This window comes from Rhamphochromis sp. 'chilingali' (assembly GCF_963969265.1).
Source record: "Rhamphochromis sp. 'chilingali' genome assembly, chromosome: 8".
In the NCBI taxonomy this organism is placed as follows: domain Eukaryota; kingdom Metazoa; phylum Chordata; class Actinopteri; order Cichliformes; family Cichlidae; genus Rhamphochromis; species Rhamphochromis sp. 'chilingali'.
This window is the reverse complement of record NC_137935.1, coordinates 6,885,196-6,903,531: the sequence shown is the minus strand read 5'-3', so window position 1 is coordinate 6,903,531 and position 18,336 is coordinate 6,885,196. Positions and strand designations below refer to the sequence as shown.

The 18,336-nt window shown below is 39.7% G+C and overlaps 1 protein-coding gene across 1 annotated transcript; it reads left to right on the top strand.

Moving 5' to 3' along the window:
- The first annotated feature begins 15,230 nt into the window (after positions 1–15,230).
- LOC308401326 (uncharacterized protein) lies at positions 15,231–16,176 on the top strand. Its single transcript, XM_080889484.1, has 2 exons — positions 15,231–15,393; positions 15,758–16,176. Exons 1-2 carry the CDS (start codon positions 15,309–15,311, stop codon positions 16,117–16,119), a joined length of 447 nt encoding a protein of 148 aa, XP_080745610.1. The 5' UTR covers positions 15,231–15,308; the 3' UTR covers positions 16,120–16,176.
- Positions 16,177–18,336: the final 2,160 nt, after the last annotated feature.

Here is an 18,336-nt window from a genome sequence, read left to right as displayed (position 1 = left end):
AAAGACAACTAGTTGAATGTTAAGAAAGGGGACACTAAAAAAATCCCAGAGGAAGGACTAACCAAGACTAAGTGGACTAAAACAGATTGGCAGTGGAGTGGAATCAGAATTGAGATGAAGAAAATAATCACAAATTAAAAAAAGAGAAATTGACCTGTTGTGACTCCCGCACCGGCAGACGAGGAGTGAAAGGTGGCACACTGGTGTGCTAGAGGCTCACCATCTTCTGCTTGACCTTCTCTTTCCAGACAAGACAGAAAGGTCTGGCATTAATCAGACGAAGAAGTACCGTCACACCTGTTGTCAGCACTGAGAAATCAAATAGTTGGAGGTTTTTGATTATGCCACTTGGTAAATTCCACATTTTTTTTCATTCTATTACAAATAAAAAAAGTAGATTTGTAATGAAATGAAGTAATTTAGAGTCATTTGATAGTGGCATCATTCTTTCCTTCCTATTCTCTTTGAGTCAAGCAGGTGTAATTTATTAATCAGCGAAAAAAGAAAAACCTCGGCTGCACATTGTTTTTAATTCAGTTCATTTTAATCTCCAGGCACCACCAGCCCAAAGATGTTTAATAGCCTTCAGGCAGAGCTTGCTGCGTTTGTATATTATGATGAAAATGTAAAAAAGATGCTCTGAATTCATCCCCCTCCCCCCATGAGACATGTTTTATCTGAGTCCATTATTCTCTGCTTGTATATGGCAAGCAGAGGAATGAGCTCAATTAGGTGAGCAAGCGAGAGGAGAGGAGGAATTTGGGTGCTGGTATTTAGAGAGAAAGAAAAAAAAACATTGGAGGAAGGTCAAGAGAACATAAGAAAGGAGCAGTGGGAAATGAGAGAGAGAGAGAGAGAGAGAGACTGAGGGAGTAAGACAGAGAGGATGAAAAAGTGAAACTATGTTGTCATGGAAACTGGCATGGATCTGAAGAGCAAAACAAGAATGTAAATTGGTTTACCCTTAGGGAATGTGATGGCGCTACAGAGAAAAATAAGCAGGGAGATGTATTTAAGGGGGAACCTTCCATAGCATTATATTACAAATAAAGGATCTTGAAACAAAAATAACAGTGATAATGATGACAAAACGAGGATCTTTACATAGAGCTGCTTAAAGCATATAGCAGTCGAGAAGATCCCTCTGCATTTCCTTAGGCTGAGCAGTTGCTTAATAATGACTAATTAAAAATGGCATCAGTTTGGGAGGTGCAGAGGTCAGTCTGAGTGGGTGAATTACTAATATGGGTAAACAGCTAGTGGCTCGACTGCTGCTGCACGCCAGGAATGTTGCTTTACTTTAATAGGTTGACATTTATGATGGTGATGATGCATGCTATCCTTTTAACGCTTATCATCCGAGACCATTACAGATGACAGGTCTCGAGCCTAAAGGTCTAGTTGCGAAACACAAATGAGCAGCTGCTAGAAAGCGCTGCATTTCTTTTTCTTTTCCATTATTATTATTTGAGACCTAAAAAGCCAAAGTTTTCTGTGCAATATCATTTTTCCCCTTCACACATACAGTATATCTTTTTATATGCTGCCAAAGCCATTACCAGCACTTTGCTCGCCAACATTCTTATTTCACTCAAGTGCTGAAATGCCGTCATTAGATTTGATTTTAAACTCAGCTAGAGAGGATCGAAATGTTGCCAAGAAACTAATGGTTTCTGTGGTGACAAAACGCTGCCCCTGCCATTGTGTGTAGCAATGTAAGGAGTCGTGTCCCTCACCTACGGTCTGTGCTGATGCTTTCAGAGGTAAAACAGAGCACATCTGTGAACACCAGGTATTCAACAGAATGAACTTCTATTTGATCCGTGGGCTCTTCACCAAAAATATCATACAGGTTGTCTTTTGTAACAAATTCACATAAATGGAACTATTGTTTATGCAATAAATGTTCTTGCACAAAGTACGTATGTTGAAATGTATACACACATCTTAATGAATTTTGCTGTTTCCTGTGTTGTGCATGCATAACTCATCACTTTTAATAAACCTGCCAGAAAAAAAACACACTACCCTTCTCAAAACAAATTTCTCAAAAACATGGCTGAAAGTGAAACTGTGGTGCTGTGGTTAGTGCTGAGACCTCACAGTGAAAGATTTGGGGTTTGATGCTTTTCTCCCTGTGTTCGCATGGATTTCCTCCAGGTGTTCCTGTTTCCTCCAAGAGCCCAAAGACATGCATGATAGGTCAAACAATGATTCAAATGAGCCCTTATTAGTGTATCTGAGGGAGAGGGGTAACCCTCACCACGGGGAACAACAAGCCAGTGCACTCCTAGTTCCAGTCCTAAACCTGGATAAATGGGGACAGTTGTGTCAGGAGGGTTGTGTAGCATAAAATTTTGGGATGCATGGATGAAAAAACTGCAGCTGTTTTGGCATTTGCCTCCTGCCATACATTGATCTTCATTTTAAATATTTCTAACAGATAAGGTTCTATTTGAAAATGCAGTGAAGCCCACAGCGGAGTTTTGCATCAGTGGCTGACACTGGGAAACAGCTTGAATAATAGTCAGCAGCCATACACAGATTTGTTTTTGTGTTCACTCTCTCTAACAGTCTGACAGTGGTGTGTGTGTATTTTGGCTGGAGTGTAAATGTAATTGGGGCTGTAAGTGGTTGCCATGGCGGCTGGCGCAGCAACTGATGCACAGCACTGGTATCTCAAACAGGTGGATTCCCAGATGGGCAAAGTCAGCAACAATCATGTTTTCATCTCTCTTTTACTTTAAATTTATATTTACATGTTCAAAATAAATAAACTCTATTCTGTTCTAAAAAAAATCCTGCAGTTTTTTGGTGGAGGGCAGCCAGAAGACAGAAATGACAGGAAAAGGAGAAACGATATATATATAGAGAGCTAAATTAAGCAGTTATAGGTCCTATGCTGGAAACTGGGACGTGTTGAGCTTTCTGTTTTGGAAATGTTTTTATTCATCTATTCTCTAGGGATCGGATGTATATAATTGACTCCCTTGTGAGTGCAAGGGATTGTGGTTTATTACCAGGGGGAAATGGGCATTTGAGTTTTTGTCAAAGACCTCTAATCTCCAAAATCTTGTTTGTATTATGATCAAGGTTGTTGGTACACCTAAATACTCATGTGGGTACTTTTCTGCAGCTTTTGGATTAAGCCCAGGAAGGACCAAGGTGATGTTTAGTAAGTAATGTTTGTTAAGCATACTGACGGACAAATGTCTCCTTCTTGGGACTAGATTGAATAAGGGGGTTTTAAACAAACACAGGTACTATAAATGAGAAAGTATAAGCAAAACTAAATTGCAAACACATAACCTTTTGGTTATTTGATATCTTACTCTCAAAAAAAGACAAGACTTTCTAATGTTCAGCTGTGAACAGCTCATACCTAGATTGTTTAGAGTCACCTAAAAAACTGAAGGAGAATATGTTTCTGAAGGGGCTCCTGAAGCTCATTGAACAACTTAAGAGTGCCATATACCCATGTTTCTTTGCATATAGGCTGAGCTGGAAATGATGAGCTGGAAATGCTCAGTGGCAGCAGTGCCAGAATGGGAAACAGGTGCAGTGATTTACTGAAATAAGTGCAAACACAAATGGGAAAAAAGTATATAAGATTTTTTTTTAAAAAAGAGTTTATACAATTCTAACAATCTTGAGCATCAATGTTTGGTTTGACCACCTTTATTCGTCAACTGAACTCTCTTTATACCAGCTTTATTCTCATTTCTTTGAGTAATCTTCCGATATCATTCCCCTTGAAGGACATTCCAAAGCTCTTCTTTCATTTTTTTATTTATTTCACACACTTGGTACAACAGTTTCCACAGTTAGTTCTTTCAGACAAACCAACCACACTTTCTATCAGTAAAGCACTGCAACCATGTGTGAAAAGGAGCAGGAAGAAGAACATATTCTTATTAAACCCTGCCCCCTATCTACAATCCAACTTATATTGCAAGTGGGCACCAAAAATCAAGGAACAAACTAATATTAACACTCTCAACTCAAACCAAACAACAAATTTACAATCAGAATATACCACTCCACATAGTAACAAGGAGAAAAGATGAATAAATAAAATAAATGAGGCAAAAAAAATAATGGATCCTTTTTCAATTAACTCCAATTTCATTCACATTCTTCATATTGAGTTATCGTTTTAGACATGTAACACTTTTTAAAACAATGTAAATTTATACAATTCTTTAGATTATAATGAAGAGAGTCCCACAGTCGTATACCTCTAACCGTTGGACCCATTAATCTTTGTGTAGTCCTAGCTAGCTGATGCTTCAAATAAAATTTCCTTCTGCTGTCTTCTCCCCCCGAACACATTAAAAATACTCTTTGTAACTTAAAAGGCAAAATATTATTTTTAGCCTTAAACATAATTAATAATGTCCGTAGTTTCACTAAATCTCCCAATTTTAATAATTTTGATTTTATAAATAATTTATTTGTATGTTCTCTATATTTAACATTATGAATCATTCGTATCACTTTCTTCTGTAATAAGTTTAGAGGTTTTATAGTATTCTCATATGTATTCCCTCAAACTTCACCACAGTAACTAAAGTATGAGAAAAACAATGAAAAATATAAAATGCGCATTGTTTTGTAGTCTAATAAATCTCTTACATTTCCCAAAATATAAATGTTTTTAACCATCTTCTTTCTAATATACTCAATATGTGATTTTCACGTCAAATTTTCATCTACTATTACACCCAAAAAGCGAAATTCAGTAACTCTTTCAATCAATTCTCAAATTCAAATTTTATTTGTCACACACACACAACCATACACACACCTTCTTCCTCCTGTACACGATTGCCAAATATCATGAATTTCGTTTTTGTCAGATTCAAAGATAATTTTTTTTACATCAAACCATTTTTTTAATCTTAACATCTCAGAAATCATAATATCAACAAAATCTTTCAAATTCTCTCCAGAGCAATAAAAATTTGTGTCATCTGCAAATAAAATAAAATGTAACCTTTTTGATATGTCACAGATATCATTAATATATAAATTCTTTGGATGTTGGCTGACTTTTGTCCTGTTCTCTGTAAAGAAGATCCCACAAAGCTTCACTAATGTTGAGGTCTGAGCTCTGGGGAGGCCAGTCCATGACTGCGTGTTTGTCATTGTTAAAAACCGCTGTCAGTTATATGCTTTCCAGATGTTATCAGATGGTGAATTAAAATTGAACAGTAATTTTCTGCATCCACATTTCTGCATCATTTCAAGTTTTGACAAGATCCCCAACACCACTGACTGAAATGCAGCCCTAAACCATTACAGAGGCTCCAGCTTGTTTCACAGGTGGCTGTAGATATTGAGTGTTATACTTTTCTCCTGATGTTCTCTGAACACACTGACTAATAAACTGAAAATTTAAAAGTTGCTTCCATCCCTCTTTATGACCCATTGCCACTGATTTTCTTCTGTAATTTGTCTTACCTCAGCCTTTTCTCTCTGTTTCCTTTCCTTAAAAATGGTTGACTCTCACCCTTGTACTGTACTGAAATGATTTCTAATGAGGCTTTAGTGAACAGTAGTTGAATCAGCTGAAGTGCCAGATGCACCTCTCAGGACCTGTGTCAGATCTTTTCTCCCCCCGTAGTTCTTAAGGGCATAACTTTCATATACTGTTTATGTGCTGTAAATGGTTTTTAGTCCTACCATTTCTATTCTCTTTCTCTTATTTTGACCAAGATATGTCCATTTTTGAGCTAAAAACCACCTTGTTGGTTCAAAATTACTATTTTTTGCCTGGCATTTTTCAGAGCTTGAGCTAAAGAAATTGGGGGCAAAATATGTGTTTTTGCAACAAGCTGCGAGTAACAAAATTTCTAACAGATTGTAAAAATAGGCCCTTTTCTAAGTTTTCACACTGGTGACCAGAGCGATGCTTCACGGCTCAGGTTTCAACATGAAAGCAGACAAAATTTGCAGACTAACTTTCACTGTGGGGGACAAAGATCCAACAGTAGATGGCAGTAAAGTTACTCTGATGAATTTTAATCACCATTTCATTCACCATTCTCTTCCTGCAGTGACACCATTCAGCCTACACAAGTATTGTATGGTTCATTGAAAAGATAAAGTAAAGAAAGAAAACATAATAAGAAGTTAGGTTCCAGGCATTTTTTTAAAAGGCTATTTAAATATGTATATTTTTGTTTTTCACTGCATGTGGAATTACATCTGTAATGCAAAGTGCACAAAATGATCTGATCTTCGGTTAGAGCATTATTTATGTATTTAATTGTAAGCATTCATTCCCAAACATTAATTACCTCTTTATTTATGAATAATCTATGTAGAATAGGTAGAATTAAAAGTATTAAAGAAACAAATACTTGTTATTAAAACTTGGAATACAATTATAGAAGGATCCATCCTTTCAGTGTGATGGGACAGGAAAAAAAATCATTGCGGGAAATAATTAGGAATTGTCTTTTTATATGTTTAAAGTAATAAATACAATATATTGAATCAATTCCAAACAATCTGAATGAAGATTGTATCCAGAAGAGACCTACAAATCCATCACTGTACAATAATGTGTAAAAATTGACTGTAGTTGCAGTTGAGTGTATTTAAATTTGTGAGGGTAAATTTGTGAGGGTCTCGATTGGGAGTTCGCCTTGTAATCGGAAGGTTGCCGGTTCGAGCCCCGGCTTGGACAGTCTCGGTCGTTGTGTCCTTGGGCAACTTCACCTACCGGTAGGTGAAGTTGCCTACTGGTGGTGGTCAGAGGGCCCGGTGGCGCCAGTGTCCGGCAGCCTCGCCTCTGTCAGTGCGCCCCAGGGTGGCTGTGGCTACAATGTAGCTTGCCATCACCAGTGTGTGGATGGGTGGATGACAGGTTGTGTAAAGCGCTATACAAATACAGGCCATTTACCATTTATTGGGAGACACAGAGCAGGCTGTGCCTATGAAGTTTAAAGGGGCCACATGAGGTGAGGCCCTTCACTCTGTGTGAATTGAAGCTTGACCCTAAAAAGGGTTATGAGGACTGGACGTGTTGCCGTGACCTTCTGTAAAGCTGTGAACGCCTGGTCCTGTCTGCTCAGGCCTTAAAGAATCACGGCATGTGTATATGTACACATGGCAGCGTGTTCCTTTGAAACAGTGCAAACTCAAACCAGTCTGGATCCTATTAAATCCTTTTGTCTTTCTCCCATTCTCCCCTCCTGGTTGGCCTGTTTTTACTTTGTGCTGTTCATATTCATTCCATTACAACCCTCCTCCCTTCCACTGTGTTAAAAATCCCACAATGCATTTCGCTGAGACTGCTGGGCAGATGTGTTTGTGGTGCTGAATTTTGGATACATGTTAGAGAAATCTGGGCAGTGAACATAAAGTTGGAAAATAATGCTTAAAATTGAATAATTTGTTGTTTGTTTGAGTTTGATCCACAGTATGAAACTACACAGGGCAGTGAAAGAGACAAGTTTATTCTATTGATCCTTGAAGAAATCTTTGCCCCGGCCCACATGACAGAGCAGCTGGCCTAGAGTGGCCTCATCTGGAACTGCAAGTCGCTTGTTAAATGCAGTGTGCGAGTGGGGCGGGAATGTGGCAGCATGCGGTCTCAGCCAATCCATAACCAGGCACAGGGAACTGTGCGCACAAGCTGCGGGTCACACAGCAGTTTTTTTAAGCATGTGTGTGTTTGCATGTGGGTGTATGTGGGTTACATGCCTATGCTGGGCCCAGCCATGATATAGAATCTGTGCTCCCTCGTTTTTCCCTGGATCCTGTCTATGTAATTGATCCCAGACTGGACATTTGAGTTGCCAGCAGCAATTCATATCATTTTTATCTTTAAGACAAGCACTCTAATGCTTCCAGATGGCAAAGGCACTCCAGGGTTCAAGTTTGTTTTTGAAAAAAAGCGTAATGCTTTAATGTCTTTACCTTACAAAAAGCATGCAGTTAGTGGAGAAACCTACATGAGCGAGACACAACTTTTAGGAGATATGCATCACTCTCTCAAACTGGAAAAGGCTGCTCTGTGGATTTTTTAAACCTTTGTTGATGTTTGTTTTTGTTGCCAATCTGTGCATGAATGAAAGCTTTGTACACTGGTGACACTGTCTGTGGTTTAAAGCTGTGGAAAAACAGCTTGTGGAAAAACAGAGCACGGCTTCATATCAGACGTTTGCTCTGACTTCCTTCTGTTCTTCTAGGACATACTTGACAAACAAACAAGATGTGGTTATGTCTGAAAGCTGTTCTGTACTTGGTCTGTCCTTCAGTGTGGATGTCAAACTTGGACACCTCATACTTAAAATTACTGATCCAAATAAGGAGAGAGAGACAGGGGTAAAAGGTACAGGCAAATCCCGCATGGCCACTGCCCACCTAAAAGCCTTTAGCGACTGCTTCCATATAAACGGCAGGCCCCACTTAAAAATGAGCAAATATCCATTTATGAAGTTTGTAAAACAACTGAAGGTACAAGAATAGGACAAGAAGCCTTTTTGTTGGTGGACTTTAACATGTCCATGTAAAAAAAAAAAAAATTGTGTGCTGAGCTTGAGTAAAACTACCAGTGAAATTTAGGAAAACAATACATTTTCTACTTTTAAGTGTGATGAACAAAGTTAGTTTTAGGTGCATGCGTGGATACATTTACATCTCAAATAAGTAGAAGAAAATAATTCAGTGTGAATACTAATTGACCTCATATGGGAGCCTGACCAACACGGAGGAACTATCAGACTTCCTTTCCAGCTGTGAGTTCTGCCAGTGTTGAATAAGCTAGCATCGTGCCAACCACCATCATGCACGTTCACACCCCTATTTGCCCAAATTAGTGGCGTGCTCGTAAATTACACAGGGTATATTTTTGCTGAAAAACCATGGAGTTAAACAACTTTTGACAACTTCATTACCCCACTGCAAACAAAATAGCAATTTCACTGTTATGTTCAAAGCAGTTTTAAGTTAATTTTTGGCTCAGTGGACACATTAACATGCCATATTGCTGTTTCACATTCTGCTGAAAGAAACTGATAATTTACTGTTGTGCATCTGTTGAAAAATTGGATAATGATACAAACAGATCCCCAAATGCTGCAGTATAATCAGTTTGAACAAGGGAATAACAGAGATGTATGTCATCTGTCTCTGAAGAAAAAGGAAGTTCTGCCCAAAGCCACGGAACATCTCATTGCATCTTATAATTACTGCAAATTATTTTGGAAAGCATGCGACAGTTTGTGGGTTTAGAACCGTGTTCTTACCAACTTTCAGATTGATTCAGCTTCTTTATAAACAGTGAAAATGTCCAAATGGTTTATACTTCTAGTTAAACCATCACTGGGTAAAATATATGTGATAGTTATTATAAATAGGACTGTATTCCTTTAGCAGATAGTGAAGCCTTTAACATTATTGCTGGAGATGGGATAAGTATCCTCTGCACTACCCTGTACTATAAGATGCTATGTGCTGGCTTATTTCTTGACTTTATGCAGAAATTAATGGTTTTCTGGTATTGGTAATTCAGAGGTTTCACGCTCCTTACTGAACTCTTTATGATAAGGCAAATAAGCACATTTTTTAAAATGTCATCTTCCAACAAATCTCAGTATTTTTCATCAAATGTGCATTAAATCATTAGAGTTTACAAATAATCATTTGTAGTCATGCCAGTTCCAGTTTAGCACAAATATGTTAAATATGGGAAAAGGTAAAGAAAATAAAAAAAGGGGAAGGTAATCATTTAAATCACTAAGTCATCTGATAGTTTAGCATCTTGTGAAAATTATTTTGTTTCTCTTATTTTGATCCTTTTTTTAAAAATCGACCTTCCAAATGTCTTAAATTTCATCTCTGGCAGGTTATTCTTGAAGACTGTGTTTAAAAATATTAGTAACATATAACATTATCTGTGATTAAATAATTTTGTTGTCTATTTTACAATAAATGCATTTAATATTTGTTGTGGCAGCATTTAAACTGACCTTGCTGCTTCACTACTGCCTCCAGTATTACTCTAGAGGCATTACAAAATAAAGTAGCTTTGTCAAACCACAAAAAAAGAATACTCACTGAGCAAAGCACTGTGTCGGCCTCACTCATCTCATCTATGATGACATTCAAACTAAATCAATTAAACCAAACATTTTTTTAAATCCCATAGATCTAGATTATTGCACGTGTCTTCTATTCTATGGCCTCAGCTGCCATGGGAGACTCTGGAAAACAAAGAGGCCTATGGCAGACCACCTGCTCAGAGAGGATTGTGGGTTTGAGCTACTGTACAATAAACAGCTGAACCAGGAGCAGCATGAGTGTCCTGTGGGGAGAAAGGCAGGAGAAGGGGTGGTGGAGGGAAGCTGGTCTGGATGAGGGGGTCTTGTGGAAATGGTTGCTGAGGTCACGGATGAATGTGGCATATCTGCTCCTTGTATCCTGATGGACAGTGGTCAAGTCTTTGCTCAGTACATAAATACTCCACGCTACATTAGCCACCAAAGCCTTTCCACATGTTGTTTGCAGAAGGCCTCTATGGTCCCTAAATCCCAATCCCCATCTGGTTCTTTCCAGGTCAACTAGTCGAGGACTTTGCACGTTCCCTGACATGGACCAAAGACATGGATCTCTGTAGTTCTGCGATTTTCATACCCAACTTAGCACCTTTCAAGCACCACTCAGACCAGCACACTGTAAAAAATGGCCTCAGCCAGACAGTTTTTAGCATTTGGCTGAGTCTGGTTTCTTCTGTCAGTGGAATGAAACTACTTGTGTTCGATCCAGAGTTGGTCCTCATGTTACAGGACTCAGTGTGTGTGTAAACATTTTGAAATGAGGCAGAATAAGCAGATCTTTCCACTAGTCTCAAGAGAACAACACTTGTTTCAAGTCAATCGTTTACACAAGTTATGTTGTTTTGCAATCTTAATACTTCAGTCTACTTGAAGGCCACCCAAATAACATTTGTTTAAAAGAATTAATCGCAGGCTACAAAATCAATAGATGGCAGTTGATCTGAATGCCAGCCCACATCAGTGATGTTCAGCTATTTAGTGCATCATATTTGTTGTTTTAGCCTGCCTGCAGTTTCCGCTTACTCTACAACTTCTACATTTAGGAGCACCCCTCAATGTCATATCTGTTATCATTGATGCTTACTTTGTTCTATACTTGGGAGGCATTACTGATAGTCTTACAAAGTTACTGGCACACATTAACAAAATGGGCAAATGTGGCTCTACCACAAGGTAAAGTATTGCTCTAGTGTTAGTTGACATCATTTCTGGAATTGTGTGTGTGCAAATGTAGAAGTGTACAGTGAGTAATGCTTGACAACACAATCCCAGAACTGAGAAAAAGGATTATGCATTATGCCTGAGTGCCGTGCATTAGTTTGTAGCTTCAGATTGTTCAAATTCATTTCCAGACTACATGGAGCCAGTCTCTTCTGCTCCAGCAAGTGTTAGGGCCATCCAGGTATGCTTCGGAAGAGTCCACCATAAAATACAGGCCTTAACATTTTCTTTTGAATTTGTTAGTCTTGGCTAAAGTCAGATTTAGTGTCTTTGTTTTCATCAGTTAACATTTGTGTTATTTACAGCTAACCTTCAATCTGTCTAACAATGTCTCGCCATGACATCAGTCTTTGCATGTTTCAAAAATAAAAAGAAGTTTCTGGGTTACTCATTCAGCTTTATCTATCCACCCAGCAGTTATGGGACTGATTAAAAGATGAATCATTTCAGACACGCAAAATATCTCACTTGGTTCAAAGTCAAATGTACTTACGCACCTCTGAGCCTTGTTATTTTAATTTGTGCAGCTTTAAAATGCTGGTTAAACATTTACATGCATTTTTGTGTTTGGAAGACTATTTACTTGGGTCGAGAGCTACAGACTGGTAACTTAACATAAAGCCACGGTGCTGTCAAGGAGAAATGTATTAGCGAGCTTGTGACATTCAATATTTTATGCATCCCACAAGGAAAGTGTACATCTGTAGACATCCTCATTCACTTGAAACTGTAATCAAAACAAGACCATTCTTCTTCGGTTTCAACTGTTCTGCTCCAGTATTCAAAACAAACTTCTCTAATGGTGACAAATAACGCTGGGGTCTAGAAATAAGCTCTTACTAAGACTTCAAAAAAGTATGAAAGTGAAAGCAAGCTCCTAAAAGACACATTGCAAAGACTCACTAGAACAGTTTTGTTTGTTTGTTTGTTTTTGTGCAGCCCTTAATTATATGGTAGCTCCCTAAATTTGCACTTCAAGACTTGGTGATTAACTAATCAGCTCCTGGAAACAGCTGTACACAGAGGTATCAATCTTCTCATCGACCTCTCAGCAAGGAAGCAATTAAGCTTTTTTTTTAACTACAGTGAACAGCTGTTTTATGGATGTGGTTTATTCTCTACCTTGTACTCATTTTAATTGGTTGTAATATTTGATCATTTCCGTATTCTTGTGTATTTGAATCTTAGTGATCTGTTTTGCTACTTACCAAGTTTAACTTGGATAGCAGCATGGAAACAAATGGATAACTGCAGAACTGCAGATTTAAGATGACATTTTGTGTTTGTGCACTCTTGGGGCTCAGTTGTGGAGAGGACCCTTCCTGCTGCCCTTGTTCCAAGGCCAGTCAGCTGTGCTGTGCTCTGCTCAGTGATTCAGGTGAAGGCCCAACAGGGAGCCCTCTGCAGAGAAATGGTGAAGTCTAAGACTAGACAAATGAGAAGCCAGCCAGGAGGGAAATAGAGGTCATGAGGGATGGGCTTCTGTGTTTTACGAGCGCAAACCTCTCCAAAACTTGGCTTACCTCTTCACTCTGCTTGCCTGGCAGATAGATGATGATAGAGAAGACATATATGGTAGGGTGGCTAATATATGTTAGCCTGTCTACTAGAGTAATACAACAGTCTCGCTCCACCTCCTCAATGTGTGGTCCATGACCCAACCGTCAAGAGAAGAAAAAGCGGGGAAGAGGAAACCTGCCAGCTGCAGCCAGCGTGAGACTCAAGTCTGAGGACAATGAGGAAAGGAAGACACAACGGAAGACACAAATAGGAGGAAGTTCACATTAATAAAAACTGGGTAACGCTCTGAAAAAATAAACACAGTGGTTGCACTGCAGTTTTTTATCAAATGGGAAAATAAAGGAATCATTAAATAAGTGAAAACACACACTCCTTACTGTAAGCCAGGCCAGACCTTTTTTCTCATCCAGCGACTGAATCATCTTCTGTTTAGCTTTAGTAACACATTCCAATACAGGTGGTCCTCTACGATGAGAGGTTATCTTTGATTTCAACAATGCCAGTGGTAATGACTGATCTAATCATAGGGCACACTCAAGGAACCCACCTGTTTTGCTAGCTCTGCTGTCTCATAAAGTGCATTATTGCCAAGATCTCACAGTCTGGGAGGGTGGGACATGTTAGGGTGGCAGTAAAGTGTTACACAGACCCCTCTATAGTCTCAGTTATCTGAGTCTGATTTTCTTCTCTCATCTTCTGCCAAGAACAAAAAAAAAAGCTGCAAGAGCTCGGCCTGGCCGGATCTGCTCAATGGGGCACTGCACCTGAAAGCTTTTACAGGGCTAAGAGGGTCCAGATAAGAAGCCTTCATCACTAACTCCCCACCAAGGCCACCCCCCACAACAACCATCTTCCAAAAAACATTTTGCTTTTAAAATGACTCACATTTTCCAGTCGCCTGGTCTTTTTCTTATCCATTTTTCAAAAAATTTGCAAGCAGCCAGGCAGCAAATCAGGCAGGCAGCCAGCAGATGTGGCAGCTCCTTGTATGCAGGACTACAGTGCTTCGAAAGGATGTGCTTCACCAGTAAAGAATTTGGTCAGCTCTTTCGCCAGCGAAACAGGACTTTCTAGTCTCATTAATGACAACTCACGCTTCTTCTGTCTTTTGTCATAACTTGGACATACAGCTCATAGCAGCTGCAGGGTAGTGGTGTGACCGGAGCTGCACTGGCACAGGCCAGTGCAGCTGGTTCATTTCTTATCTGAAGTCTATTTTATGATGATCAGATACAATATAAATTACCCCCATTTTTTAGAAGTTTGACTTACTAAGTTGTTCCCAGAGCTTTCAGCCCTATCACCCTTTCCTCTTCAGTGACTGGAAATTGCTCTTTTATCCTGTGATTTTGGGCCAGTTATAAGAGGTTAATATGATATAATAATATTTAAATAGAAGTGGTATGTAAGAAAATATGCTAACACCTCCTTCTAAAAGGTAGCTCCATGTTAAAAGGTTTCCAAGACAGTGAACTCATTACAAACTTTTGTGATGGAGATATCTCAAAAAACTGCATGTATCAAATAAGATACACATGGAATTAAGGGGTTAAAGTCCTCACAAAATGTGTTTGTTTTATATGTGTTTGTTTTCCAGACACTTTCTAAATTTAGTCCCCCTTTCCCCTCTAAAAAAGAGTTAAAGATGAAGCCCTTAGTAATTAGAGCTTGCTCCACAGCCTAGTCTGGAGCTGTGCACAGTTAGAGCAGTTTTATGGAGTGCAGCTTCAGCCTCTACTGCTGCAGCTTGCAGGCCCAAACATTAGCCAGATGCTCTGAGAAACACAGTTTGCTTTTACTGGAAGCTGCTGGGTGGCTCTGCTAATGATATTCACGTTTGTCTCCCCCCAAATCTAGTCCAAACACAGACTATTTTTGTAACAACAAAGATAAGTGAATGAATGTCCAACTTGAACAAGCAGTCTAAGGATTTTTGGACTAATATCCATACATGAATAATGCAAAGACATGCATTTTTAAGGGTATACTGCTTCCATGAGTCAAAGACTGGATGACACAATGCATTAGGAAGATTGTGTGAATGTGTAGGGATTTATTCAGGTTGCGTGCTTCTCATAGGGTAAACAATAACTCGTTGTGATAGGAGCTAGCGATTTTCTGACCTTGCTAGACCCTCGTTTCCATTTCACGCTGGAAGTGATGGAATTTCTGAAAAGGCTATCTGCACCGGTTTATTTAATAATATATGAAGAGATGGCATCACCGTGACATCCTACACCTTTTACTCTCAGGTCCAGCCATTAGCCCAGTCATGAGTGGAGAGCTGGAGAGACAGGCAAAATGGAGCAACACTGGGGAGGTGGAAGCATTGATGAATAATTTAAAGGGAATCCAGTGTAGTTTGAAAGAAATCTCCCTGTCAGTCCCCCTGCCTCGCTCAGTCACTCTCAGTGTGTACAGCAGTGTAGAGTGGAGAGGGACACACTATCAGCACTGTGATAGGCTTTAAATAGCCCCCTGGCTTGAGATTTCCAGATGAAACTTTGTGGCACCGCAGAGAGACTGAGGATGATTCCTTATCTCTGCATTCTCCTCTGCTGGATGGCTCTTCCGCTACACGGTAAAGGCTCATTGTACTTTAACCTTAAAATGTTCAGGTGGAGGCGAGTTGAGGCAAGGAGAATTTCTCTTTATCACACACCGGTATCATTATTTTGTCAAATTGCTAAGCTCAGGCGGAGATATCATAAAATGTGATCTATCAAGTGGCCAGAGGCGTTAAGCTGTAAGTGTTTAATTATGTGTTGTTTATGCTGACACGATTCCTTTGCAACAAACTGTGAGGTCTTAAAAAAGTTTTCCAAGGACACCAATTAATGCATAAATCTGTCAATAATGTTGCTTTGGTCTACTTGAGAAAAAAAGAGCTTTTCTTTGCACACAGTCACAGGCAGGTAACTGACTCTGCCTGTCTTGTGTTGCAGGTCTGGAGATATTTGACCCCGAGGAGGTGGAATACATCCGTTCCCATACCAACGCAACTGTGGGAGGCTCGGTCACCTTGGACTGTGGCTCCATTATGCCGACCATCTTCATCTGGGGCTTCACCAAACCAGGAAGCGATAATAATATAGCTTTGGCTTATAACTACGGGCAAGGCCCGAAGGTTCAGTCTCAGTCCAGCGACTTGGGTCGCATGCACGTGCCCGTGAACACCTCCGCTTTAGTCATAGAGGAGCTTCAGAGTGAAGCAGCCGGGACGTACACCTGCCAGGCTTTGTACGATACAGAGGAAGGGGCCAGGATAACGTTTTACTTCACTGGACTGGATGTAGAGGACAGCTGATTTTGTTGTGTATGTCTTCACATATATCTGCTCTAAAGAAGCGGTTCATGCAAATCCCCCCCCCCCCCCCCCCCCTCAAATAAGTTCCCTAACATTTAATAACGCAAATAGTTTTGATGTAATTTGTCTCAGAGTTTACGTTGTTAGAGAGGAGTTTTGCTCTTAAATACAGGTGAAGACAATTTCACAGTTAAAGGGAGCCTACAGCAATTCTACACAACTACAACAATTTCCAAATATATACTTTTACTTTGTCATATATGAGAAAACCTGAGAAAGCTTGGCCTTAAAGATTGCAAGTGCTTTTCCAGAAATCTACGTTGAAGGTGTGAAGTTTGAAACTTGTTATGGTTTGTAGAAGTTTGATTCATATTTTGAACAAAATGTACCTCAAAATGCGTTCCCTTTATAAACATCATCTTTATTATTCCTGTTTATAAATGACGTCCTGGTGAATCGAGATAAATATCTTTGTGTATTTTTAATAAAGAAACTTTGCTGTGTATATAATCCAGACTAACCGACTTACTCCATCTTCCAATACAGGGAAAACACCAGTTTGGGCTGAAGGACACTCAAACACTTTGATCAGTGAAAGACCGCGCTGTTGCCTCCTGCAATCTTTGTAGCCATATAAACTTACAACGCGTGACACCATGTAGACCTGAGGTTGTGGTTTTCATTTCAGTGTTTCTCCACTCTTGCATTTTCTTGATTATTAAAGCCATCTGGATTTTTTTGTGCACTGGACATGACTCATTTTACTTGTTCTTTTCTTCAGTGACATATACTGTTCGTGAAATCTTCAGTTGAACTCCAATAACCACCATCCTGCGTTGTTATTCCTTCCTTAAGTACAGAACGATCGTTAGATAACCTCTGTGTGTTGTTGCTATCAACAGACTGAGAGACGGCAGCAGAGCAGACTGACACACTTCATCATTTTAAAGCACATCGCTCCAGGCTGCAAACTGAATAAACGTTTTAGCCTTTTAGCAATGACAGAAACGCTTGCACATAAAACAAGTTTTCTCCTAAATAATTAATTTGTAAAATAAACATATCGCTACTTATCTTCCTGCGCTGGTATCCTCATTTATTTTTCATCTAGGGTGAATTTTTTCTTACTTGTTAATACTGTTGACTCTGAAGATTAGCTCATGTCAACACAAGGTATCATCAGTATATTCATTATGGATCCTGATCAGTCCGATCAAAGAAATTGCAAATTTACCAGGAAAAACGGGGCAGTTAAGGGAATGGAGGTTAAATAAAGATTAAGAGTATTTTTCCCCCTAATTATATCCAACAGGTGCAGTCAGCTCATAATCAGCCAGCTGCTCCAACAGCATGAAAGTACAAAAATGAAAACGTTGCAGCATTTTTGTGTGCTACAAAGGCTGACTGCAAATAAAGACCAGATATCCTCGAGGGAGACTTTGATTATTAGTCTTAAAGCATTCTGCACATGAGCTCATCCTTTGCAGGGGCCCGTTGGAACACCGCTGGACTTCATCCAACAACAACACGCTTCACTTGTGGTTTGTGACATCTCAAGGATAAAACCGCCCGTGGCTGAATCAACCGAGTTAACAGCACACTGCCCGATTCATAAGAATTGCATTCATTCAGGGTGTGCTGAAGAGGGGAGAGAGGAAGAATGGTGGGCGGAGGGAAGAGAGACTGGCGTTAACAGGTCCGCTCTGCAGCAAGGGGCAAAAATTCCAGGGCGGACAATAAGCTTTCTTGTTCCCATGGGCTCCTTAATGAAGGGGTGTAGCTGTGTGGGTAGAGGGTGCAGGGCAGGGCTGGGAGAGAGTGCCGACTGACAGACGTGGGAGATGGAGAAGCAGCTCATTTAGAGACAACCCTGTCCTTATCTTTTCCTCATCATCCCAGGCTGCTTCTGTCAGCATCCCCTCTCCCTCCCCGGATAATTTCTCCTTCATTTCCAGCTTCATTTCCTATCCATTGTTTTGTTCTCTTTTTTCTTTCCAAACAGCAACAATAGACACTGTATGGACATAAAATAAATGCTAAGAGGAAACTTGAGTCTGCTTCTGTAATGCCGAGTTTGGAGCCAATAGGTACTTTTTTCTCTTTCTCACAATCAAATCAGTGTAAATTTAAATAACTAGAGTTTCAGGGCTGCCAACACTTCTACAGACTCTTCTTGGGAAACAATTCAAGTCAGCTTAATGGACTCTGGCTGCCTTA

What these genes read in the sequence shown, in the direction of transcription:
- LOC308401326 (XM_080889484.1), top strand. Translation starts at nt 15,309, where the DNA reads ATGAAACTTTGTGGCACCGCAGAGAGACTGAGGATGATTCCTTATCTC. An exon ending in GATGGCTCTTCCGCTACACG is followed by an intron (nt 15,394 to 15,757) that starts GTAAAGGCTCAT and finishes CTTGTGTTGCAG; the next exon opens with GTCTGGAGATATTTGACCCC.